The sequence below is a fragment of the Leptodactylus fuscus genome, chromosome 9 (genome assembly GCF_031893055.1).
Source record: "Leptodactylus fuscus isolate aLepFus1 chromosome 9, aLepFus1.hap2, whole genome shotgun sequence".
Taxonomy (NCBI): domain Eukaryota; kingdom Metazoa; phylum Chordata; class Amphibia; order Anura; family Leptodactylidae; genus Leptodactylus; species Leptodactylus fuscus.
Window position 1 is genome coordinate 70,409,613 of NC_134273.1, and position 26,362 is coordinate 70,435,974.

General features: G+C 42.0%; 1 protein-coding gene across 5 annotated transcripts in view; it reads right to left on the bottom strand.

Annotated features, from left to right (window-relative positions):
- EVI5 (ecotropic viral integration site 5) overlaps positions 1-26,362 on the bottom strand; it is an 85,350-nt gene that overhangs the window by 37,194 nt on the left and 21,794 nt on the right. For 3 of the 5 annotated variants that reach the window (XM_075286549.1, XM_075286550.1, XM_075286553.1), the window contains 12 exons: positions 24,301-24,530; positions 14,191-14,383; positions 13,196-13,420; positions 12,727-12,801; positions 11,944-12,069; positions 9,941-10,084; positions 9,227-9,316; positions 8,489-8,586; positions 7,837-7,897; positions 6,034-6,087; positions 2,276-2,308; positions 327-473 (listed from right to left, as the gene is read on the bottom strand). In XM_075286549.1, coding sequence (XP_075142650.1) covers positions 327-473; positions 2,276-2,308; positions 6,034-6,087; positions 7,837-7,897; positions 8,489-8,586; positions 9,227-9,316; positions 9,941-10,084; positions 11,944-12,069; positions 12,727-12,801; positions 13,196-13,420; positions 14,191-14,383; positions 24,301-24,449 — 1,395 coding nt within the window. In that variant the 5' untranslated portion in view covers positions 24,450-24,530. The remainder of the gene's footprint in view (positions 1-326; positions 474-2,275; positions 2,309-6,033; positions 6,088-7,836; positions 7,898-8,488; positions 8,587-9,226; positions 9,317-9,940; positions 10,085-11,943; positions 12,070-12,726; positions 12,802-13,195; positions 13,421-14,190; positions 14,384-24,300; positions 24,531-26,362) is intronic. The other 2 variants (XM_075286551.1, XM_075286552.1) reach the window with 2 other exon arrangements.

The window sequence follows — 26,362 nt, forward strand, 5'->3', positions numbered from 1 at the left end:
ATGACAACAAAACAACACTTGCAGATTTTTCGGTCATTACCCTCCAAGGTGGTAAATATACTCAAAGGGTTAATGACCTAACTGGTGGACGTTCACCCAACCTGAACTGGATTCACGGTGCAAACTTTTGGCACCGGAGGCTAATACAGGTATATTGGCTTTTCCGACAATGAGAGGCGAGTCAAGTAGCTACAAGCTGGTCAGTGACTAAGAGAAGAACAAAATGATTGCCAAACACCATGAGAGACTAAATCATCTGTGAGGTCTGCGGAGAGAGGAAAGCAGAGTCAAGCACAGGTCAGATAAAGTGCAGCCGGGCTCCTTACCAATTGCTGTTGTTGCCGCAGCTCGCTGATGGTATGGTGGGCCTGCTCCAGCTTACTGCTGGATTCATCATTCTGCTGTTTCATGGTGGCCAGCTCCCGTTTTATGAGGTAGTTTTCCTCTGCCTCCTGGGCCCTTGTCACTTGTCCCTTTGGACATAATTTTAAGGTTTTTGAGCAATCCAGATGTATTATAAGAGCCTTGAGAGTTTGGTTGTATGTGCAATTGCTCAATAGCAAAAAATAAAGTGTAAACGTCGCTTAAGAGAGGCAGCCATTTTGTCAGAGGAATCAATGTTTATAACGTCACCAATATGAGGGGATTCGACTAAAGAGTCTCACTAAAAACAACAGCCCCTTAGGCGCAGGCCTTTGCAGAGAAAGGTTCAGACACATCTATGTAAAACACAGAAGTCAACTTCATTTTCCAAAGATTTCTTTTATTGGACAACCCCTTGTCACGTCTCTTCAAGATACTATATTAGTCACGGACGACGGTCATGGATATCTGTCTATAAAATGGGTTATTTCTTATTATTTTCTAGTCCTGGGCGACCACTTGGCAGATGCACAAGGGTTGTCAGCTTGGTTTATACAGTGACCTATCCACTGGGCCCATATAATAGCCCAACCATGCAAATTTGACATTCAGGACCCCTTTACAGACCGACAGCTGTGATAAAGACAGCCATAGTTATTATTGCCAGGCTTTACTAAAGGCAAAGTTGACAGTTTGTGTAATTTGCATAATTTTAGAAAATTACTTTAAAAAATAAGCTATAAAAATGCCAACAGTGATATTTGTGAAGTATATTCAATACTTCATAGGCATAAATGTAGCGCAATTCCCGTGCCATGTTCGCTTTCATGAAGGTGGTGTTGGAGGCAGAAAAAACACCAGAAATCCGGTGTAGGCTCCCCGCGTCACTCTCTGTGCCAAAATCTGCCTTTACGCTCCTGTGTGAACTAGCCCCAATGTCCACCATCACTCTGTTCAGGCAAGTGCCATATCTCCGCCAGTATAAGGGACAGCAGAGTATGAAATTTTTTATTTTTTTATTTTATACCTTCCCCAACCTTCTTTGAATTCTTCAATTTCTGGACAACCCCTTTAACAGTTGAGCCCCATGGTATTCTCGTATAATGAAAGTCATGTTGTGGTTCGTTGGGCAACAAAGAGTTATTAGTTAAGGGAGCATTCACACGGAGTAATGCCAGGCGTGTATTACAGCCGTACACGCCGGCGCTACAGCAGGCTGCCGAACACTTCCCATTCACTGAAGTGAATGGGAAGTGTTCGGCAGCCTGCCGTAGCGCCGGCGTGTACGGCTGTAATACACGCCCGGCGTTACTCCGTGTGAATGCTCCCTTAGACAGAATTCATAAACCTGACCCACGAATCCAATAAAATTATCCTTTTTTTTTTTTTTTTTTTTTCGCAGATCTTGGTTCTTCTCACAAAATGGCTGCCTCAAGAACTTATACAGGAAAGTTCAGCTCCACCTTCCCGTCTCAAGTGCACTATACATTCTGGACTGCATTATTAAATGTGGTTTACATAAGCGAAAATGGAGCAAGCATAATGACGATGATATCCGACATTCCCATTAGGGTTAGAATCATGCAAAATGATCGAGCTTGGATCATGCAATGCAGTTAGTTTGGTTGGATTCATTAAGAAATAGGTTAATTCTGGGGGGCCATAAATTATTATTTTTTGAATTAAAGATGGGTTAGACACACCGGATTAGGCAGCGTGCAGTTCACCATGATTTAGTAATTAAAACAAAGACAGTCCTGGGACTCTTACAGATGTTAGGGGCACGGTATCCGCATAGATGCATGTAATAATACTGCATGCATCATACCCCAGGAAATAACAGGACAGATATCACAAAACTATATTAACTGGGATTGGTTGTTATTGAGGAGGACAAATGTAATGACTATACCTGGATCAATCTATCTGCCAAGGATGCACTTTCCTATGGAAAGGAAAAATTCAGAAAGGGATTTCAGAAAAAGAGATGAAAAATAAAAAGTAATCAGAAAATACTTAAGGAAAAAAAATCATGTGTAGAGTGAGCAGGAAATACTACCTTCTCTGAAATGTACTAACAAGGAGAATTCTGGGCAAAAAAAAGTAAATTCAGACAGTTCTGTAACACTCCATCCTCCAAAGTCTAAGCAAGAGCTCATACAGACTACTATTAGAGATGAGCGAGTTGTATTTGATCGAATACCTTGCCACCATAGGAATGCGTGTAAGCGGCTGAACATCAAAGCGTTAAGCGCATCGAATATTCAATGCATTTAACCCCTTGGTGTTCGGCCACTTACACGCAATACCTAGTATTCGATCGAATACTACTCGCTCATCTCTAGCTACTATATTATGGCACGATGTAACCTCCAAGATGGGCCATAATATGGCACCTATAGATGTCACTATAGTACCAACATACGCTTCCGAATTTATACTGAGGACTTTGTTCCATACCAAACCAAAGGGATCTATAATGCTGGAAATTCAGGTCATTAGACCATATCTGGATTGGGATCTTTTGCTGTAATTCAGTCCATACAATATAGACATATAGGTGTGTGAATCCAGCCTTAGGTTTACGGATATGGCAGAATTTCCAGGATGGATAAGCATATTCTGCAAATAAAAATCACTTCCATTGATGTTGTAACAGAAATGTGGATTTCTGCAAGCCCAATTCAGAGGAATAGGATGGCTGCAGAAGTTCCAGCTGAAAATATATTAAAAAAAAAAAAAAAAAAAAACACACCTCAGTGAGGTCATCTTTTCTATGGCAAGTAATAGCCCTGTGAGTTAGGCCTGGTTCACATCTGCGTTCGGTATTCCTTTTGAGAACAAGAACAACTTTCCTCTCCGCATGACTCGTGCGAACGTCACACGGAAAACACACGGACCCCAATATAGTCTGTGGGGTCCGTGTGCTTTCATTGCTCATCGCTTTTTAATGCATTTGTTATTCCGTTCAGGGGATTCCCAAGTGGACTTCTCAAAAGGAATACCGAACGTTGATGTCAACCAGTCCTGATGATTTTGGGTGGTCTCCAACAGGAAACAATGGAATCAGGTATGTTGGAGGGGCCACAAAAATGCTGCCTGAGGGGCCAGAGGGAACCCTCTAGTCAGTGCTGTGTGGAGGTGTCCAGAAAATCCAGCATGTTGATTTCAACATGCCTGATCCTTTATTCTCATGGGAGATAAAGCCAGGGATGTCTGCCAGTGGTTTATTCCCCCTCTCCCCACTGGGAACACATGCATACTCAGTCAGTGCCCATGAAGGAATGGAAGAATAGCAGTGACCAAACAAGCGTCAGACTGAGGAGGAGGAAGTTATGAGAACCATCATTACAGCCCGTCATGAACAATCAGCCAGAATCCATTAATCTCACATGACCATGATCAGTGCAATGATAGTTTCTAGAATTTTCAAAGGAGGTAAAATTGTTCCTGCAAGTGCATAGAATGTCGTGCAAAAGCAAAAAGATTCCACCGATAGAAGAGCGAGATCATTCATAATGACATGTGCGGAGTGATATAAAGAGCATGGATTATATACAGCTTCCTGAAGAGATCACATATATACATAATGCCCTGCAGTACAGTCACATTATACGCAATCAGCACAAGTTTTAAGATTTTTAACCCTTTAAAAACTGTGTGTGCTTATCTGCATTGCCTTGTATTGTATCTCATCTTATACATCCATATTTCTTTCGTGATGTTCAGTATTGGCAAGCTTTGATTTTTAATATGATCTAGAAATTGTCCAAAAAGTTGGTACTCGGCTGCAAAAATTCACTCCTTCTCACCAATGGTAAGGGGTTTTAGCTATACCGGTATACATATGAATGCATAGTAGAAGTCAAGCTGTTATATATACCAATTTCCAATGTGGTCGCCAAATACCGTAAATGTTTGGTGTCGCTTCTACTGCTTCATTTAGAACAAACTGTATCTTGTAGTGGTTAATAATAATCTTATGGAATAGATATTAATGCAGGGAAAACAATTAAACATTATAAATACGGCTGCCCACCATGACACGTATTTTAGAATAAACTAATAACCATCCTGATAAGGTCTTACTGGCCACTTCTGAGCATGTATATGCATCACAGGGAGTGAGAAATATACTATAAATATAAAACTAATCCTAAATTAGGAGGAAAAATTAAATAAAAGCTATTTATTGAACAAAGGTCTACTACTGAGTGTTACTATACAGAGGAGATCTCAAGTCCTTTGTTTCAGAACTAAAAATATAATATATTAAATATAGATATTAAGATATAACATAGAATAGAGTAATAAAATATACTCATTTTCTTATCAGTATTAGAATAGATAAACTACACTCGATAAAGGGCTATATTAAGGTGTGTCTCCAAAAAAAGGCCTAATAAAATAGCAGAGGTTAGATGCAGCAGCTCTGTGACATATCAAGTGCCCAGGTAATCACCAGAACCATAAATGCGGCGCCCTCTATGGTATACACAATGCTCTTAAAGTGAAACGGTGATATCCACCTATATTTGGTGCAGTATATGATCAAGGAAGAGAAAGGAGCTGTGTGATATATAGGTGTAGTATATGATTTGAAGCAGCAATAAATAGAGTAAATCCTGCATCTCTCTGCTTCTTTTTAGTGCCTTCCTCTTGGTTTCTGATCCAGAGTGCTCAGTGTGAGCAGTGTTACAAGCATGCAGGAGACGAGTAGGTCTGGTACAGGACCACCATGATTAGGAATGGAGTATAGCCCTGATGACCCTGCCCACATCATGATTGACAGCCTTCTGTGCACACAGATACAGGGAGAGCGGTCAGTCACTGTGTGGGCAGGGATATCAGGACTCTTACTGTCACTCCTAGGAGTCCGGTCAGGATTTATAATCATTATTAATTATGCTTACTTATATAGCGCCATCATATTCCGCAGCGCTTTACAGACATGGGTCACTGTCCCATATAGGGCTCACAATCTAAATTCTATCAGTATGTCTTAGTTGTGTGGAAGGAAACCGGAGTACCCGGAGGAAACCCACGCAAACACGGGAAGAAAATACAAACTCCTTGCAGATGTTGTCCTTGGCAGGATTCAAACCCGGGACTCCAGTGCTGCAAGGCTGCAGTGCTAACCACTGAGCCACCGTGCTGCCCATTTCTAATCATAGTGGTCCTGCACCAGACTGACTTATCTACTGCATGCTCATAACACTGTTCACACTGAGCACTCTGGATCAGGAACCAAGAGGAAGGTACTAAAAAGAACCAAACGCAAAGAGAAACAGTAAAAATCTCGGTGTATTAACAGCCTTATACATGGGGATAGCAGGGCATAAAGTCAATTTGATGCTACTTTTGCCAAGAGCTTCTTTCAGAGAGCGGAGCATAATTTTGGAAACTGCTGCTGCAAAGCCTAACAACAAGCAGCACAAGTAACTTGGGCATCCATGAGTATACACTGGACAGGTCCCTGGCCATATATGCATTTGAGGGTGAGAGAGACCCTGGAATGTGAACTTATTAAACAGAACAACGTCTCACTTTAACACTATATGTACAAACAGACTTTGCTGCAAATATCAAAAGATTTTAAAAATGTAATTCTACAAATATAAAAAGGTCAAAATTATGAATTAAAAAAAAAAGAAAAGAAAAAGGACTTACTTTCTCCAAGGTTTCAATGCGCTGCTTCAGTAGCCTGTTCTCAGTGCGCAACCTCTGAAAGAAAGAACCAAAATTACAGAATAAAGTTCAAGCTGCAGAAGAATGTGTTACTTACTAACAACAAATACCTATCAATACAGTGAATTGGAATGAGATGTACCTGTAAAGACATTTGGACTTTCCCTTTCCCTGCCTCCAGATTCTGTTTTCAGTGAAACAGCATGATAAGAAGAAGGGAATGGGGTTCTTACATCACGCCAAGCAAGCATGGATTTAAAAGCAAGCAACAGAGAGAATTTCTGGCTGCGCTACGTCCCATACACATCTATCTGCATTAGGAGAAATATTGTCTTCTAACAATGGGTATGCGTTATTTTGCTTGGATCCACAAATATATGATATTCCCTGAACTGAATTTACAATAATGACTTGCACATTCTCAATCAGCGCCCTCTATTGGTGTGCATACTTGAGGCACTGGCATCCTAGTTACATCATGGAAGTCAGATTTGCATATTCTTCCCATGTTCCTTTGCAGTGGTGCGCTCATGGCTTAATAAGACTCCACACACCTATATGGAGTGACAATATCCCCTTTACAATAAGCAGAGACTCTTCGAATTGCACAAAGCAAATTCTCTATTGTTGATGCCCTACAAAAGTAATACACAGGACACAGGCCATCTTTGTAATAGCTGTAATATTAACTCTAAACCTTCCATCAGATGTATACTTCAGGAGTAACACCAGATATATACAAGGAATACCAAGGATACACTGACTCCCATTGCAAATGAAAACTTGTATACCAAGCAGTGGATATTTTATGGTATGTCTCTGCCTAGAAAACAATGTGTTTCTATATATAAAAAAAAGAAAGAAATAAGAATTAAATAATAAGACCGGCGCCCTGGTATATGTACTGTTGAGTCCTCAGTTGCAGCTGAACCCGGACACCAACCCAAAGGGTGGTGAGAATACGTGAAACAAAATGGTAAAAAAAAAAAAAAAAAAAAAAAACACGGGTGAAAAGAAAAGCTCTGTGAAAATAGCTTTATTGGTTCCAATGCCAGGTATTACAAAGGCAAGGCGTTTCAACACTGGTCTGGCGTCTTCGTCAGGCCAATAAACCATCCACTGTCAGAGCATATACATACCAGAATAAAAGAATATACATGTGCATCAACATATACTAAAATGAGCTCTAGGGATACATCTGACAGATACACTAACTTGTCAACATAGAAGACAAACCTAAGGTTTAAAACACATCCATGGTTAGAATGAAAGAGGGTTAATGGATCCAACAATATGGACACAAAAGGAATCTTCTTTGATGGATACCTGTTGACAGATCCATCAAAGGACAGACTAAGGTATATTGTGTACCCGTTTGTCAGTTTTATTGACAATTTGCAAAAGGTGGACACCCAGCGTACATGTGAACATCACCTGAAACCCTAAAAAGCAACCTAAGTAACATACCTTTTTTGGATAGTCTACAACCTCCAATAACCCACTATTATATGAGCAGTGTCCACATCTACCTACTAGATCATCTCTTCCCTCTGTGTCAATCTGCCACTCATTGAATTCATATTTATTGTACTTTTTTGTTTTACACTATACACGCATTATATAGGGGAGCCTGGAAACAAACCACACATTACAAAAATTAAAAAATAAAACAAATATAAATTGTAATATGAATAGAGCTAAAAGTTCTGGACGGGTCAGGGCAGACTTTTCCTTTGTTAACTGTATGAACATTTTTAAGCCATATTTGAGCATCCAATATCATACCTTGATTTCAACTTGTTCTTCCATCTCCTTGGTTTTTATCGTAGTGTATTCTTTTTCTAACCTAAAAGACATAAAAAACTGCAATGAGCATGGTATCTGTTGATAAATGGAAATTGCAGGCAGGTGTGAATAGAACCTAAGCAGTTTTTGCTTGCTCACATGAGATGGTACAAAACAAGCTAAACTACATAAGACAGGTCACAATACTATCAATTATACGATTAAAAAGACAAACATTGCAGTCACCCAACACTGACCTGTAACCACTATCATTACAGGCCACACAGCAAAAGTAATTATTATGGGTAAGTGTAGTCTTATAGAGAAGGTGAAGAGCTGGAAAGCTACAGAATCGACTCCGGTGCCATCATGTATATCAACTGTATACTATTCCTAAAAGGATCACCCCGTCTCAGAGCGATAGAATAATGCTGGGATATGCCAGCCATCACTTTGTTAGTTGGGGTCTTGTCAATGCATGATGGGAACAGAACAGCTCCATTTAATAGAATTGGGCCAGCTTCAGTTTCCTGCACCGGTGGGTGAATTGGAGAGCCACCAAGCATGCCAAAACCAGTGACCTATAGCAATCTATCCGCCATATCCAGAGGTGCAAACAGCCCCCTTTAACCGTCGCCATTTTATCACCTACTTCTTCATCTTTTTTGAATTGTATTTCACTTGATAAGCAACTTGTATAAGCCTCTCGGGGGCGCCGTCAAACTGATGTGGAATGACCTTCTGAAAGTGCTGCAACAGAAAATATAATCCAGTTACGCCCATGCAGAGATTAACAGAGATCCAACTAAAGACACATGTACATATCTCATATTGACCGATCCCTAGGGTTGGGGTGGACACGGCTAGTGACTAGTACCAATTAGATCTGACCGTAAATAAAATTACAATTACAGATGTAGCAAAGTTTAAAAAATAAGCAAGTGATGGAATCCATAGTGAGTAAATATTAATTTAAATAAAACTCTAATTAAACAAGATTGATAATTGTATAATTAAAAATAATTTTATTTTGAATCTGCAGTGCACCGGCTTTCAGTCGCGGCTACCCGTTTTTTGGTCCGGAACCTGAGGTGGCCTCCAAAAATCTCTGTATGAACTTACCCTTAACTGTCTCTGGTAAGGGGCAGGGCATGGTAAGGTGCTTGAAATCAATGGCATAATTGAGGCTGTTTGAAGCAGAAAAAAAACCCCTCAAAATAGCTTAAAAAAGTGGTGTGAACTCACTCTAATAAGAATACAACCATGATAAGTTTAACTTTGCTAGATCAGTATATTGTAATTTATGCAAACGGCCTATATAGACATCTTTACTGTATTTTCAGGTCATTTCATTGAAGTTACGGCAAAAGATAATGTCCATAAGAGTTACCTGTAACATCCCTTCCATATCCAGCTGCATCAGTTCTGCCTGGTTCATTTGGAGAACAGCAAGGCCCACCCGAAATACAACCTCCAACCCCTGGGAATGAAAGAAGGATCAGCAATAAGCGTTAATAGAAAACAAACATACACTAGTCAAAGCATATTATGGGGAAACTGATGTACATCGGGGTGCAATAAGTGGCCCCTTCTACGGTACCCCCCTCTATTGGCTACAATAGAGAGATACTCTGTAAAACAGGGATCAGCACCCATAGTCACTCCAGCTGTTGTGACCCGACACTTCCCAATATGTACACTTGTTCTCCCGAACTTAGAAGTCCTAGGTATCTTACCCCTGCAGTAATACATTATCAACAGGTAAATTGGGGACATACGGTAGGTCCAGTCTGATACCCCCGGGGGGCTTTCTTTCCCAGAGCTAGAGCCACTGTTCGCATCAACTCTCTGCCCTGATTCACGCATAGGGCTGATGGTTTTTGTAATAAGACTTCACTACACTGAAAATCAGTCTTTGTCGTCATCTATACCCTTCTGAATCCTGGCGCTGCATACAAAGTATACCATTAATATTTGGCATGAAACCACATAAAATTCTTCCCTTATAATGTAATTCTACATCAATAGATCCCCATGGTGTGGGTGACAACGACGGCCGAAAGAGTAGAGGTTCTTTGTAATTTTCTACTTTGTGGTTTCTCACCTCAGACATAAATACATCAAAAATTCTTGTAGCGACTGGTAGTGGGAAACTTGTAAGAAAAATTGTCAAAAACCAGGAAGACGCATACATAGAGGTATGGAAACTCTGGGCTTGAAAGTGCACAAATAGCTCTGGCAGGTGTTCCTGTAAGAAAAGGAGAATGGAATCTATTAATATAGAATAAAATGGATATGAAACACGACAGCTAATAAGTGGTCCTAATGTAAAAGCCACCATCACAAGTATTTGCACGTGAAGGTTTGCACCCAAATCAGGAACCCCAGGTCCACGGGCGAGGCTCCCTCCTGATTAGGCCCATTCATTGGGGCCTAATCCGGAGCAGAATGCTGCTGCACTGCATCGTCATGCCACGCGGTATGTTCACATGCGGAATCCATTTTTTCAGTGGATTTATTATGAAAAATAAAATATAAGAATACATAAACCATGAGAGGAGGCTGCATTGTGAATATTCTTTCTAGATGACAATGTATATATTTTGTATACATATGTCCTTAGGGATCCCCAGGAGACTGCGCCATTCCCACTCTGTGTACTTGGACCCAATACGTTTGCAGTAGTTGACCCATAACTAGGCTCATATAACCCCCGCCAAATCAAAGCAACTATCAAACGAGAAGTGTCCAAAAAGAGCAAAAAAATTTAAAGCCAAGTACGTAGCAAAACACAAAAGAGAAATTTTGCAGGAAAAACTGCAGTGGAAACGGATTACGGTTTTTCCCACAGCGTTTTCCATTGAGTCTTCACAGAGACCTCCCCTGCAGACTCTCTGCCCTTATACCAGCGTTTCAGCAGGTATAAAGGACATGCTGGGGTTTTCAAAAACAGGGACAATTTTGAAAACGCAGCTTTTAGCCAGAATTTTTCTGCAATGTATGGCTAGGATTAGCCAGAATCCCATTAACTTTGTAAGTACTGTAAAACGCAGCTTTTTTTTTTTTTTGCTACGCCATATGTGCACTTGAAAAAATGCTTAATTTTTTTGCCTACATGGGGAAACAGCCTCAACGTGTTTTCCAGAATCAGCAGTCTACTCTGCTAAACGTTCACAGCATTTTCATCGCAAATTGTCAACCGTTTTGACCAACACAAATGTGTATGGCCAGCTTTTGGACATATATCAGATCACAGCTCCCCTGGCGGTCATCTAATAGGGCTAAGGTATCAGAGGCGTAACATGAGGCTCATAGGTCCCAATGCAAAAGCTGCACCAACCTCCAAACTATAATTATTATTTAATAGTACTGGTCTCCTCATATTGGGAAGAGACGTCTTATGGGCTCACTAAGGGTCCCGGGCATCTGCATCCTTTATACCCACTTACGTTACAGCCCTGGCACTTGTGTGAGCACCGCAGCCACTTTCAATCTACATCCATGCCATACACTTAATAGTGGTGGTGAGTGGTACTACAGCTCGGACCTATTCACATAATAAAAAAAAAAAAAGATAAGGGCTATTTCACACGGGCACAGAGGGGGCGGATTATGGCACGGAATCCACAATGGTGGTCTATGGAGACTGCTAGGGCAACATGCCGCTAGCAGAAAAAAGAAGCGAGCTGCCCTTTCTTCAGGTGGATACCGCGGCTCGTTGAGCCTCACGGCAGGATACTTCAGAGTCGGCCCATTCATTTGAGCCTATGCCGGACGGGGAAGCCGCAATTGTCCACCCTTATGCTCCGTGTGAGCAAGGCCTAAAGCTGCAATTCCATCGATACAGCAACGTAAACACTGAAGAGGTACCAGCCAAACAACATATTAGACTAAAGAACTGTTTATAGAAGTTTGGAACGAAACTCAGAACAGTGTTAAGTGGCATAGAGAGAATGTAATAATGGCAGTGATTATATATAGTCATCTCATGTACTGGAGGTGTAAAGGAATTAAACTCCGAGCAGATTCCAGCAGAGCGATGCACCCGGTGACTTCCTGCCCTAATAATAGAGCTGGAATGTACGTGATGTCATGACTGACTCTCACCTGAATCATGCACTCAAACTGATACATGCACAGGCCCAGCTCTGCCATGCTAGGTTTGAAGAGTTCCCGGAGGCGATAGTCTTGCATTAACTTCACAAACACACAAAACGCTTCTTCTTCTGGCATCTAGAAGGAACAAGACAAAACAAGAGATAATGAAAAGATCACTAAACAAAACAGGAGTAGATCAATCCATGTTCCAGGCGAAATTTCAATAAGGTAGTGAAGATGGGTCAAAGGTCATTTGGAACAGACTGAGGTCAATTCTAACTGAAAAACCAGCTACAGATTTTGGCCAGAATCATCCTCAATGGGACGTTGGGAAAAAAAAAAAAAGCAAAAATCCTGCTCAATCTTGTTGCAGATTCTGTATTTGTTTGAGCCATAGAACCCGCACAGCGCCAGGCTCAGGATGATGAACCCCATTGTTTCTAAGGATATTGAGCGAGCAAACCGGTGAAGGAAAGCTAAAGCTCTGGTGGATTACACAAGGTCAGAATCTGGAGAGGAATCCAAAGTGAAAGGCCACCTCATATTTCGCTCTAAATTTTGTCGGGTGAATGTTGCATTACACAGTCTCTCCTTGCACAAGGGAGCAACAGGTGATGACGTGCAAGGGGCTGCAACACAATTCCACTGAAATTAATAGGGCCTGATGGAAGGGACCATCATTGCCGGGGGGGGTTAATAAAAAAAAAAAAAAAAATATTTTATTGTATTCTCAGAACTGTAAATAATGGAGCCCTAGGAAAATAGAATTCATCATTACAATAATGGGCTTACCTGCATAAGGAGGAGCCCCACAATGAACGCGCTGCCCTGGCAGTAGCCAACTTCACGATCCACTAAAGAATATGCCTGCAAAAAAGAAAAAAAGTTAGACAGACAGACAGACATATACATCTTTGTTCCATCTATCTATTTATATCTACACAGCAGGGGAGTAACCTGAAGGGGTGCAGTGGGTTTAGTTGACAGAGGTCTGAATAAGGCCTTCTAGAAACACAATATTTTATACATTTTAACTGTAAGACATGAGTCCAAAACGAATGGCAAAACTGCTGGGATTTAATTTTTTTCTGCATTTTCTAATTTTCTTGTTGCCTCTAGTTGTTTCTGTACCGGATGCATAGCTTGCCGCCATTGGTGTAAAGAAACAATTTGACTGTTTTTGGTCACTGTCTGAGAATATACAAATTCTTTATTGCCTATAGTGCAGACAGCAGATACATAAAACACATCCAACACGAACCTTCATAACATTGAATAGAACTTCTTGCCCCAGACTATCCTTCTCCTTAAAGAAATCATGCTCCGGGTACGTTCTGGCAATGTCCCTCCTGATGAGTTTTTCGCACGGTGAGGTCATTTTCAGGAGATCACAATACTGCTCTTTGATTGCCATATTTTGAGCATTGCATAAGAGTTGCCACGCGATTGCACGAAAGTGGTGGGGGATGCCTTTTCTGACAAGTTCCTGCAACCAAAAAAAAACAACCCCAAACCATATTAAAGTACTATTACTGTAGTATCGTAAATACTATATACTGGAATCTGTGCTGGATACAATATATAATGCCATATTGTATAAGGATACATAGTGAAATGGAATGATATTTATGTTTATCAAAGACAAAATGCAAATGACAGCGGCTTACTCTTATCTCAATTGAGGATATATGAATGCTCAGCTCACTGAGTGCGAATGTGCATGAATTAAAGTCAAGCATAGCTGTTGGCTGATTGAGTATTTGTCCAACAGTCACTGAAAGTGTAAGTATTTTCTTCTTATTCGAAGGCACATTCTAGAGAAGTTATTCCCAACCAAGGCGCCGCAGAGGCCTGCCAAGGGTTCCGCAACAATCTGGAGTGGAAACGGAAACATGTTCTCTCTCAACTATAGTAGCTGAATAAAACGGTGAAGCAGGAAGCCTTTAGCTTCCTGCTCTACCACTCAGGCATCCACTAGTGATGCATTGAGGGTGCAGACAAGGGCAGCAGGGAAACGATTAAAGTTAAGTGTTACTTATTTTATCTATTTGTCACAATGACTACGAGGGAGCCACTGTCAAAAGTGTCATTTTTTGCCTTTTGATAAAATTTGGAGGGGGTTGCCCCAAGGAAAATACATATTTCCAGGCATGCCCGGAGCCTGAGAAGGTTAGGAAACACTGTTCTAGAGATACGACACACAACAAAAAGTTTCACTATTAACAATGGCCTATTTGCTATGATGATGACCATTACCTTAATTTGCTTCTCCTTCTTCTTGTACACCTCCTCCCACTCATTAATAATCCTGCCCCACAGTAGCCAAGCATCTTCTTCCTGATGGTGGCTGAGGTTACTGGATGCTGAGGAGCTCGATACCAATGAGGACCCGCTATTTCTTCTTGACCCATTGACTGACCGCAGAGACTTGCTGTCTATCTCCAGCAGCCTGGAAAGTAAGGAAATTTATTATTTAATCTTCTGGATATCATCTAGACCAAGGTGATCAAACCTGCAATTTGAATTAGGACTACAAGAATGCATCTGGAAATTTGTGTGTTATTCAAAGGGTAACTAGTGTCAAAAAGGTTGGCATAAGAGTGTGGTGGACTTATATTGAAATATTTAAGGTGGTTTATTGCATTTAAGACATGCATAGCAGTACCAAAAGCATTTGATTTGAAACAATTTAGGGGGCTAGTTATTACACCAGTAGGACCATCCTAGAATGTGACATGGGTGTAGCCGTCAGGGGTCACCTTAACCCATTTATTCAATCTTGCACTCAGCCTTCACTCAAGTCAAAAATTATGTGTAAACTGTACCCACACAGCTCACGAGCCCAAAATACATGCAAGCATACTTCAAAAAAAGTAAGGGGTTCATAGAGCAAACACGAAATACCATCAAAAGGTTCAGAACGAAAGAGTTCAGTGCTATACATAACAAGGAAGAGACAAAAAGGACAAACAAGCAAAACAGTTCTAAAAACAAAAAGGAGAAAATCAGAAAAACCAAGATCAGGGCAGAGTTCAGCTGAAATACATTCAGGCCTATAAATCCAGCAGAGAGATCAACAGTTTCCCAATCTGAACACTGCCATGTAAAATTTAAACCTACATTCACATGACCATGGGCGAGAACAGCTGTGAAAAATGAGTAAATAAGCACACAAAAACAAAGAACAAATCTAGGGAAGAATAATATAACAAATGCATAAAATAAAAGCAACAGCAAGTTGCAAAGATTCCCCCCCCCCCTCAACATTACTCTTATGTGAAAACAACTGATTGAAATTACAGTCCTGGAGCCCATCTGGCTTCAGTTTTCAGTATGACAACACTTCCGGTTGCATAGTCAGTAGCGTCTTGGAGAATGTGCATGGAAATCACGGTCTACCTTAAAAAAAGGCTCATCCACAAAAGACTAAGAAATACCATATAGGTGTGTCCGATCAGAGAAAAAAACCCGGCTCCTCTCTGAGACCCCTGAAGAGCTTCCATATCTACTGTAGAGTCTCTGCACAAAACTGGACACTTCTCTTTAGATACAGGATAAGGTTGCTATACTATACAATATTTGCAGTGGACATAGTAGCTTCTAGGAATCCAACAGGACTTGCATCATCATGGAGTACAGAGGTCAGAGAAAGAAGCATAGGCATGGGGACATCTGAACTGCAGGTGTACACTATATGACGTAGAAAGGAGGAGAGCAATAGCCAGTAAGGATTTTACATAGTTGCAAAGGATAGATAATCAATATCATGTCTTCGAAGATCTTACACCCCATCCAAGCAGCTGTTCTCAGCAGCTGATACAGAGAACAGAGCAGGAAGCAGAAAGCTCTGCCCTTTGTAATGGTCACACCAGGGTACTACACATCTGTTCCCATTCATTTCAATGAGAGCTGAGCTGTAGTACACCAGTTTAGCCATTACACAGAAAACGGAGCTTTCGGCTTCCTGCTCCATTTTGAATCAGCTGTTAGATGGGGGGTGCAGAGTGTTGGTCCGCCACCAAATGATACTGATCACTTATTCTTAGGACAGGTCGACAAATGTTTCTAACACTTCGCCCACATAGTCCGGCCCAAACAATGGAGAGCTGGACTGCTACAACAGCGGCCTTACACACAGAGACCAGTGACTATAATGGGGTCTGGTAATTCTAAATTGAAAGCAGCAAACAAAATAAGTCCCCCTCGCAGGACTTTTTTCTCCACCGATTTTCAGCAGTCTCCGTCGTCACTTCTGACCTGTGGTCGTGGCTCGCCTGACTAGCGGATGTTGTCCAAGACAAACGTGACTTTTCAAAAAGTTGCAATCTCAACCCAGTGAGGAGACTGTATAGGAAGTAGCGCTACGTCTCAGGACTGGGTATAAAGAGTATCAAACTTACAAAAACACTACATAGAAGGTTTCATCAATTAGCACAAATTACAGCAACACGAACACAAATTCCCCTCATGATAAATCCGCCCCCGCAGTCTCCATTTCACATGGGCGAGAGTTTCCGAACACAATTTAACCCCGTTGAGACGCCAGTAATTCCACAGCTGTGATTTCACTCATCTGAAAAGTCATTCTGGGAGGAAAGTAAGAGTGACGTTCAGAACCACAGCCGAAAATCACTGCGGACAGAAATATAGTTATGTCAGATGTCAGCGTCAGAGGCCTCAAATACACACAAATATCTATCTATCCATCTATCTTTTTTATACCCACTCCTAACTTTGGCTTATAAAACTACCTCTAAGGACACAGCGTCAGGTCTTTTTGTTGCAACTTTTGAAATTAAAAACAGGGATTTATAGTAAACCAAAAACATACAAATCTCCCCACTTGTTTATAGACAAACCACCTAGTATTGGGATAGGTGGTAAATATGATCATTGGGGGCTGTATTTCTAGAGTCTCCACGAATAAGAATGTGCCCCCTGCTGGAACAGAGGTGCGCTCACACACGTGCACAGGCACTGCATTCAAAGTCTATGGCACTTACATTTTTGGTGGTTACGCATATCTGCTACCCCTCCATTCACACAGGACCCCATTTTCATGGTTGGTAGTGGTCCCATTAGTCAGTCTGCCAGTGTCATGGACTATCCTGTGGATTCAGCGCGGTCATGAGCCATTTGTAAGTCCGTATAGGAAATACTCTGAACACAACGGTTGGTAATAGAATATTTTCTATGCCAAAACCGAGATCGTTCGTATTAGCACTGCTTGTATGCCATGACCAGTGTTGTGTATGTATTGTGTGAATGTAGTGGGGGGATTTCGGGTGACACTGATGGCGTGTACTGCTTTCTCCATACCTAGATGACAATTACATAGTAGATGAGGTTGGATAAAGACATGAGTCCATCAAGTCCAACCTATAACCCTACAATCCCTACAGAGTTGATCCAGGGGAAGGCAAAAAAAACCCCATGAGGCTTATGCCAATTGCCCTATTTCAGGGGAAAAAATTCCTTCCCGACTCCAAATCTGGAAGTCAGTATAAAAACCCTGGATCAACGTGTCCTTAAATCTAGAGTCCATAATAAAAAAAAAAACCCTAAGTATTGGGTTATCTGGACCTCAGCACTTTCACATGGTCATCTTCCTCTATACTGTAAGCCATTGAGCTGTCCATACACAACAGACTACATACAGAGCTCAGTAAGAAACGCTTTCGGGCAAATGTGGTCAGCCAACAGCTATTGAAAGCGGCCGACGTCACTCATATACTGTATGTAGGTTCCCTTATCCACACCAAATTTTAGATAATTGACATAGCAACCATATCTCATTGAATTTTTGGCCTTGCAATCTTATACTTAAGAATCAGATAGGACAGGCACCATAGTTTCTAATAGGAAGACTTGCATTGATGCTGTGCACGTCTTAGTGTATACCATTAGAGGAAATACATGTATAGGACTATTTACCGGTATGTCTATTTTAGGTTTACGGATAACTACGGTATTGTATACAATCTTAAACTTCCGAAACTTCCCCAGCAACTACTGCACCCAAAAACTCTGACCGTTTTAATTTTTGAATTTTTCCAGTAGCTGCTGCATTTCCCCCCCTAGGCTTATACTCGAGTCAATAAGTTTTCCCAGTTTTTTGTGGTAAAATTAGGGGACTTGGCTTATACTCGAGTATATACAGTATGTAGTCCGAGTTCCATGTGTTACTTTGGGCAGTACAACACAGTGAACGTTACAAAGCGGCTACAGAGACACATGACAATGTAATGGTCGTGTCCTTGAACATTGAGGTTTGCAAAAACATTCCATGCTCTGCTGCGCAAAAGGCTATTCCCACAAGATTATACATATACATGCAAAAATTAAACACAAACTCTCAGAGCCAAGCAAAGTGAGGTCTTAAGTTTGTAATTCTATATACTCCGTATATCCTCAGCAAGAAATAAAGTCCTTTGCGAGCGTCTTCAAATGACGGAGGAGTTTGTGGGAGTCCAGACCATACACCATTTATCACCCCAAGCAGGGGCCTTTATCTAGTGCTATATACAGCACTTTAAATATTAATTTTAGACATGTTTAAAGCCATTAGAACTGTATTGCCTGCTTCCTATTACTGTAGATAGGGTTTGGGATGATACTCTGCTCAACTTTTTGTTTTTGTTATATTCCATGTGAATATACATTAGGCTGCCATAACACGGCCACAATTCAGCATATTGTGGTGAATATACAAACCTCCAATGGTTGTAGTGAACCAAATATAGTTCCCTATGGCGATTCAAGTTTGATTCCCTACTAGGGTTGAGCCGATCTTGAGATTTCAAGATCGATTTTAAAAACCGATTTCCGATCATTTTCCAGCTGATCTCGATCGTGAAATTTGCTCGATCGCCGATCGGAATCTGATCTTTTCCAATCCCGTTCCTCAACCCTAGTCAATGCTTCTCTATGGGAAGAGTCACTTTTAGGGTTGAGCCGATCTTGAGATAACCTCCGATCTCGATCCCACTGGAAAAGATCGGGTCGGAATTCCAATCACGATCGTGAAATTTACTCGATATCCAATCAGAATCCGATCTTTTCCGATCCTGATCGCTCAACCCTATTCCTTACTTTAGTACCCAAACATCACCCATCAGAAAAGTCAGGATACCCTATAAAAAACAGGCAGTGGGCTGGTCACGTCAAAACAGGTGGATTTGGGCAACTTTTAAAAGCAAGGGGGCTTAAGTCACCCATACCCCATTATGTGAGGGAAGAAGAATCGGGTATCCAATCCTATCCTTCTCACCAGGGATGTATGACATGTGTTGTCAGTGCGAATATGCCAGTGTCATGTACACGTATATGGAAACCCAAAAGCCCTCAGTCAAAAAAAAGAGGCATTGTTTTCCTATTTGCATCCTGGAAAACAGATTTACATATTCCCCAGAATCCCCCAATGGAGCAAAAATGGCTTTTAAGTCTCCATACGCCTGCAAAAGTAGCATTAATGGCACTCTCCTTAAGGAGTTCACTTAGTCCCTGAACCTAGAATATGGAGAGTCACTGACAAACGTGTAGATATAACAAGTTATAAGAAGATATAAGAAGACTAAGTAACAATACCAATCCTACACACAACCACTTATACATTATACCGCCATTACAGCGACCATGCAGCTGTACGGAGTTTACCTGTTAAGGTTGAGCGTTGACATACCCCGGCACTGCGTGACACGTCCTGAGCCCCAATATTAACGGGAGCAATGATTTACCTTCCCAAACGGTGCTAAAGTACTAGGATGGACTGAGCCATACCTGAACTCTGGGAAGTCTGCGTTAGCACACAGGAATGAAAAAAAAGCAACCTTTGTCCTTCTGTACCAAGCGTGGTGTGATAGCGAGGACAAAAGCGAGCACAACATTGCTTCATATTACTAACCTCAACGAAGAGAAAGTTAGATTCATTTATATAGGTTTATAGAACATATAGTGCAAGGCCAACCCGAAAGACGATAATAAAGACATGAGGCAACGGAAAAAGTAATAACACCTGAAGCACAAAAGGGAACAAATCAAAAAGGTCTTTGATGCCAAAACACTGGGCAGAAATGAAAAATACATGAGTAAGCAGAAGAAGAAACTCCGGTACGCTGAACTCATTCTGTCAACACGCAAGTAGAATATTAAAAGCAGTTCACAGGCGCGCTCGCTGCTGGATGTAATACCTTACATCGGTAAGAGTGTGATCGCAGCAGCCTCATAATATGTACTTGTTACCGCGCTAATGCCGGGGGCTCCACAGTTACATAGACAGTCACTAGCGGCCCCTCAAGCACAGCATCGCTTCACTTTACTGATATATTAAAGTGGTTTTACCGCGAATACAAGTGGGGTGAAATATCCCAACCCAGCGGGCTATGGAGAAATGTGAAAAAATAAAAGTGTAAAAGAATTATTACATTTTCTCCACAGAAACCTATGCGGTGACTTAAGGAAACCACATGGACCCCATAGACTATAATGAGGTCCATGTGGTTTCCGCACGAAACATGCGGAGAGAAAAGCGCTGCTTGCAGTACGTTTCTTTCTGCATGTTTCATGCAGAAACTGACCTCATTATAGTCTATGGGATCAGTGTGGTTTCTTAGGTAACCACTTTTTAATGCACATAGGTTTCTGTTCGGGGGTCCTTAAGCGGATATCCTGAATGGAAACCTGAATGGGCCTCACAATAGTTGCAATGTTGTGATATTACTACTAATAAACAGGGTGGTGGAGTTGGAGGGGCCAAATCAGATTGACTCCATTATTCTAACACAGCCTGTCTCCTGCTGAAACTCCTTCAATAAATGACTGACAGCTGTGGTCAGAATGAAGCAGTAAAGATCCTCAAAGGGGGCATGTAACGCGGCGTTGATTCTGACACATAAACTTGCGTCAGAATCAACGCTGCAAAACAGAATCCCATTGACTTCAATGGGTTCCGTTTAGCGCGCGTAACACATTGAAGCCAATGAGATTCTGTTTTGCAGCGCCGATTCTGACACGAGTTTACGTGTCAGAATCGACGGCGCGTTACATCGTGTGAATGCCCCCTAAATTGTGAGAAATCTAATTTGTGTTTTTGGTGGGAGCCTCCAATGGTGAGGATACCACCGATCTGAAACTTTGTCCACAAAAGCATCATATCTGCACCCGGCAGGATAGGGTTGAAATAAGGGGTTTTAAAGGTGCAATAGATGGAAGTATATAACATAGAAAAGAGATAGATAGATAGATAGATAGATAGATAGATAGATAGATAGATAGGAGATGTGGTTGAATGGAGACAATACACTAAATATTGCTAGTTCCTAAAGGAATAAGGTAGAAAGTGCGAAGACATGGCAGCAGAACCCATTGATTTCCTTGTACAGTTTGTGTAATCTTTCATTTTCTTAGATCCCCAGAATATGTTTATTGCCTGTAGATCTATCGCTGGGATCTGCTACTGTAGGCAACAACTGCCAAGGGATCCCGGGCTGAATGTCTACAGCAACAAGGATGGAAAGAAACACGACATGGTGTCCCACAGTGTATCCTTATAGACTGACATTTATATACCGGGCTGATGCAATCCATTTACATAGCTGAGTGCTGAAGGGAATCATCGGGAATCTCCATAACATCTATGGTATTTATGACACAGTAGGAGAAGTGCCAATTGCAGGCAATGTAACACATAAAGCATGCATGAATGTCAGGGCAGTCCTTTAGAACCAAGAACCATCACATGCAAAAAAAAAACAAACCTAAAAACCCCCACACAGTTCCTAGTGTACCGATGCTCTGGCGGGCAGCGACCTTACAACTGTATAAGGCAGAATAATGGGCACCATGTAACTGTGCAGACGACAGACTTTGCAATGGCTGGCTATGAAAGTCTAAAAACTAGGGAATGGATTGGCAATAATCACAGAACTACAAGTCCCAGCATGCTCTATTCACTCAAAGGGTAACTCCAAGAATGTAGACTGGGAGTTGTAGTTCCACTGGAGTGCCAGTAGGTTGTGTAACCCTGAAGAAGGGTATATACACAACAGCTTGAAGCCAAGCATGACCCTCACATATCTGCAGCCCAAGTGAATTTGCAACAGTTCTGCACAAGGATTTTTCCCCATTGCCATTCAATGGCAGAAAAATCTAGAATATCAAGTGTGCATTTGTTTTAAATGGGGAGAGAGGAGAGTCAGAGCAGCGCCATACACATTAGATGGCCAGCACTATTACCGTTATCTGGGTTCAGGCAGTGCAATGTCCTGTCGCTCCGCTCACTAGTAATAATGATGTGTTCACTTTCATTTTCCACGCAGACTGGAAAAGTTTTTTCTTTTTTGTTTTTATTAAGCCTAAAGTGAAGCCTAGTGGCCAGAGGGAGAAGTGCAATATTTAGCTAAAAGGTTTTTGTATAAATGTACTCCAAAATACCGTATACTCGAGTATAAGCCGACCCGAATATAAGCAGAGACCCCTAATTTTACCACAAAAAAACTGGGAAAACTTATTGACTCGAGTATAAGCCGAGGGGGGGGGGGGGGAAATCCACCATTGCAGATAAAAAGTCTGGTCATGTGCATTGCAGCTTAGTAACTCCATGGGGATCATAGTAATAGCAGTTAACCCCATCATATCCCTCACATTAACCCCCTGTGTGCCTCACATAAGAGTTACTGATATGTGGGACATATGGAGGTAATTAGGTATCTTGATAAATAAGGTCCTTCATTAGTACCCTCATGTGTCTCACATATTAGTAACCCTTATATGGGGCACACAGGGGTTAATATGAGGGACATGATGGGGTTAACTGTTATTAATGTGAGGCACATGGCGTTACTGAAGCTAAATTAATAACCCCAAATGCCTGACATTACTAGGCAGAGTAACTAAAGGAAGGTCCCTGTGTGTGTCACGTTACTGGAGCTTCCTCTCCTCCATAGACAGACATCTTCCATAAGACACAATGGATCCTGGCCACTCATCTGCAGGGTAGATGCTAAATCCTAGTGTGCTAAAGGACCTCTGATGACGTCATGACCATGTGATTGGACTCTGGTGTGGGTGGAGCTACTAAGATTTAGACTCAATCTTATCTGCAGACGTTACATACCAGAGGCTACAGGACCTTTGATGACATCACAGTCACGTGACCTCATGACAAGCCAATCACAGAACAGTACCACTAAAGGACCTCCCCCTTCCAGGTACTTCCAGTTTTCTGTGCTCCTTGGACCCTGACTCGTGTATAAGCCGAGGAGATTTTTTTTCAGCACGAAAAATGTGCTGAAATAGTCGGCTTATACTCGAGTATATACGGGTAAGAATGCAACTTTGTGTGCCACAAGGCGGTGTTAAGAAAATAATCATACAATGGAGTGGGGTGGGGGGTGGCTTGGAAAACGTAAAGTGTTATTTAAAGGTGTTGTCCAGGACTATAGATTGTTGCAGCCTCTTCACTGCTGACCCAATACAGCGCCATACAGTTTATAGTAGCTGTGCTTGGTACATCAGTCTAAGGCCTCGTTCACATCTACATTGGTATTCCTATCGGGGGGAGTCCGCTTGGGGACCCCCCGAACAAAATACCTAACGCAATTGCAAGCGCTGTGCAGTAAAAGCACACGGACCCCATAGACTATAATGGGGTCCGTGTGCTTGCCACCAGATCTCCACACGAATCATGTGGACAGGAAAGTCATTCACAATCTACTTTCCTGTCCACATGATTCGTGCAGGCAGCGTGTGGCAAGCACACGGATCCCATTATAGTCTATGGGGTTCGTGTGCCTTCACTGCACACCGCTTGCATATGCGTTTGGTATTCTGTTCGGGGGGGTCCCCATGCGGACTCCCCCAAACGGATTACCAAACGCAGATGTGAACGAAGGGCAACTTCCTTAAATTAAAGGGGATTGAGTTGTGACATGGCCATGTAACCAAAGGATCCGATATTAGTGGCCAGAAATGAGGAAGCAGATCTCAGTATCAATAGCGCTGGATTGGAACATCGAATCCACATGACAGGGGACAAATGTCTAATCTTTGGGGACCAGAACCCCGGACCCCCTGCGATCAGAAGACTGAGAACCTGAAGGCTCCCCTAAATGTAGCATGTGAATAGAGCAGTGGTGACTTTATTGGACCCCCGACCATCACTTATCCCCTATTTTGTGGATAGAAAATAAGTGTCTATGGTTGGTGCGCTCTGTTTAAAGTGTCACAATTGTTAACGTAGAATGCGGATCATTTAGGCTTTCGAAGAGGAACTGAAACGTGGAACAATAAAACAAGAAAGCTATTATTTCTATAATAATACGGCATCATATACAAACACACCACAAGAAGCAGATGACGTCTCCTTACCGGTTCTGTTCTTCTAACTTTGCTAACAGCTCCACTTCGTCTGGACTAAGTTGTACCGGAGAAGACGGTGAAAGTGCTGGCGTGGACAGGGTGGTGGACGAAGACGTGGTATGTAATGACGTTGATGGACTCGCCACCTGACTTGCCATTTGACTGACAGTGTGTGACACTGTGTTCTTCACCCATGAGAGAGTAGAACTCAATTTTTCTGCAACCTTGTCTGTCGCCACCTGAAACAGCGGAAGGAAATAATATTTTCACAGATGTATTTCAGTTTCTGATCTGTTTACGCCCCATATATTACAGAAGAAGAACTAAATTATTCACTGAGAGATTTAATGGGATAAATGTTAACGACAGCGGCTGATATTAACTAGCGATGGTCTGCACTGACATCAACAAATCCCAGGATGAACTTGCTGGACGCGGTTCCTCGAAGGACAATGGACCGTCCATAGATTTAGGGTGATGCCCACTGACGCTAAGTTCACACTAGCGTATGCGACCTCTGTATATGAACCACACAGGTGCTGGTGATCTTTGGCAAAGATTACATTAGAGAAACTGACTAAACCACAGCAGCAGGATATTCTATATTTCATAGGGAAAACCACTGGAATTACAGCGGCAGTACGTCTACAGATCCATTAGAAACAGTAATAGCAACAGAAACATTGTCCAGACACAATGATCAGGTTGTGGGTAGTGTAAAAGTTGGTTTGGTGAAAATCCCTTTAAGGGTAAGCTCATACAGCTGAATAGCAGAATTTGGCACTGAATTTGAGGTGGATTCTGCCTGAAAATTCAGCTCCAAATTCCAACTAAAAACAGGCAAACGCTGAATTTTTCCTGCACTTGATTTTTTTTCCAGCTAGCGTAAAGTAAAGTGTCATGCCCGGTGTTCAGAAGAGATTCTGACTGATAACTCCCATTATATTGAATAGGAAGTGCAAAAATACCGCCAGTCTGGTGTAGAATTTACAAATTCCACAGAAGAAAGATTGAACTTCAAATTCCTGACGGAGAATTTTTCACCTTTCTCAAATTCCATTGTGTGAATAAAGCCCTAAGGGCTCGTTCACACGGGGTTAAGAGGGGGCGGATTTTGACGCCAAAGCCTCCTCAGAATCCGCCCCCTCCCAATAGAGGTCTATGTAGACTGCTAGCTTCCATTTTTCGGTGAGCGGTATGTTCTGGCTCATGGAAAAAAAGATGACAGCTGCCCTTTCTTCAGGCGGATTCTGCAGCAGATTCAGCCCCGGCGTCCGCCTCGCGACAGCACCCTCTGGACTAGGCCCATTCATTTGGGCCTACTCTGGAGCGGGAAGTTGCGACTGTCGGATGCCGGGACAGGCGCATTTTGGTCCTATTCTGACGTGGCTCACATCAAGGTCAGGACCAAAATACGCAGTCCCGTGCCCTGTATGAACTAGCCCTAAGAGTCCAGTGGATTGTCCTGCTTAGTGATTCACAGGCGTCTGTCTATAAGCATGCATACAGAGATAGCTGTCAGTCACAAATTAGGACCGTCCACTGGACTCTTAAGTATAGTAGGATGAAGATCTTAATAAGTTACAGGTTATTCTAAAACTTTTCCTATGTATCCTCCTCCTCCTCTGCCTGTAGAACATTGCAGGTCAAGTGTGGCATGTTCAGGGACTACATATGAAAACAAGCTGCACCAACCCCACTGTGTATACTAGTGCACATATCAGTCTACGCGAGACGAGACATCTTACGTTGCTCCTCCTTGTACATTTCTGTGTATACACAACGCTGCAGGGGATCAGAGCGCCAGAATATAAAAGCAGTGCATGAGACATCATTCTGGTTAACCATCTGCTGTACGCTATATACTTACCTGGAGGTTATTTAATCAGCAGTTGTAAGTCATGTACACAGTATCAGCATTAGAAGGCACTAACTGGTTAAACATCTGAATAAGATCTCATCAGGACCTAATAAACTGCACGAGACATTGTCATAGCACCAGCCCTGTGTGCTGGCTCCTTCACGTGAACGGAATGCAAATACATGATGCAGAAAAGCTGAAAATAGCTGC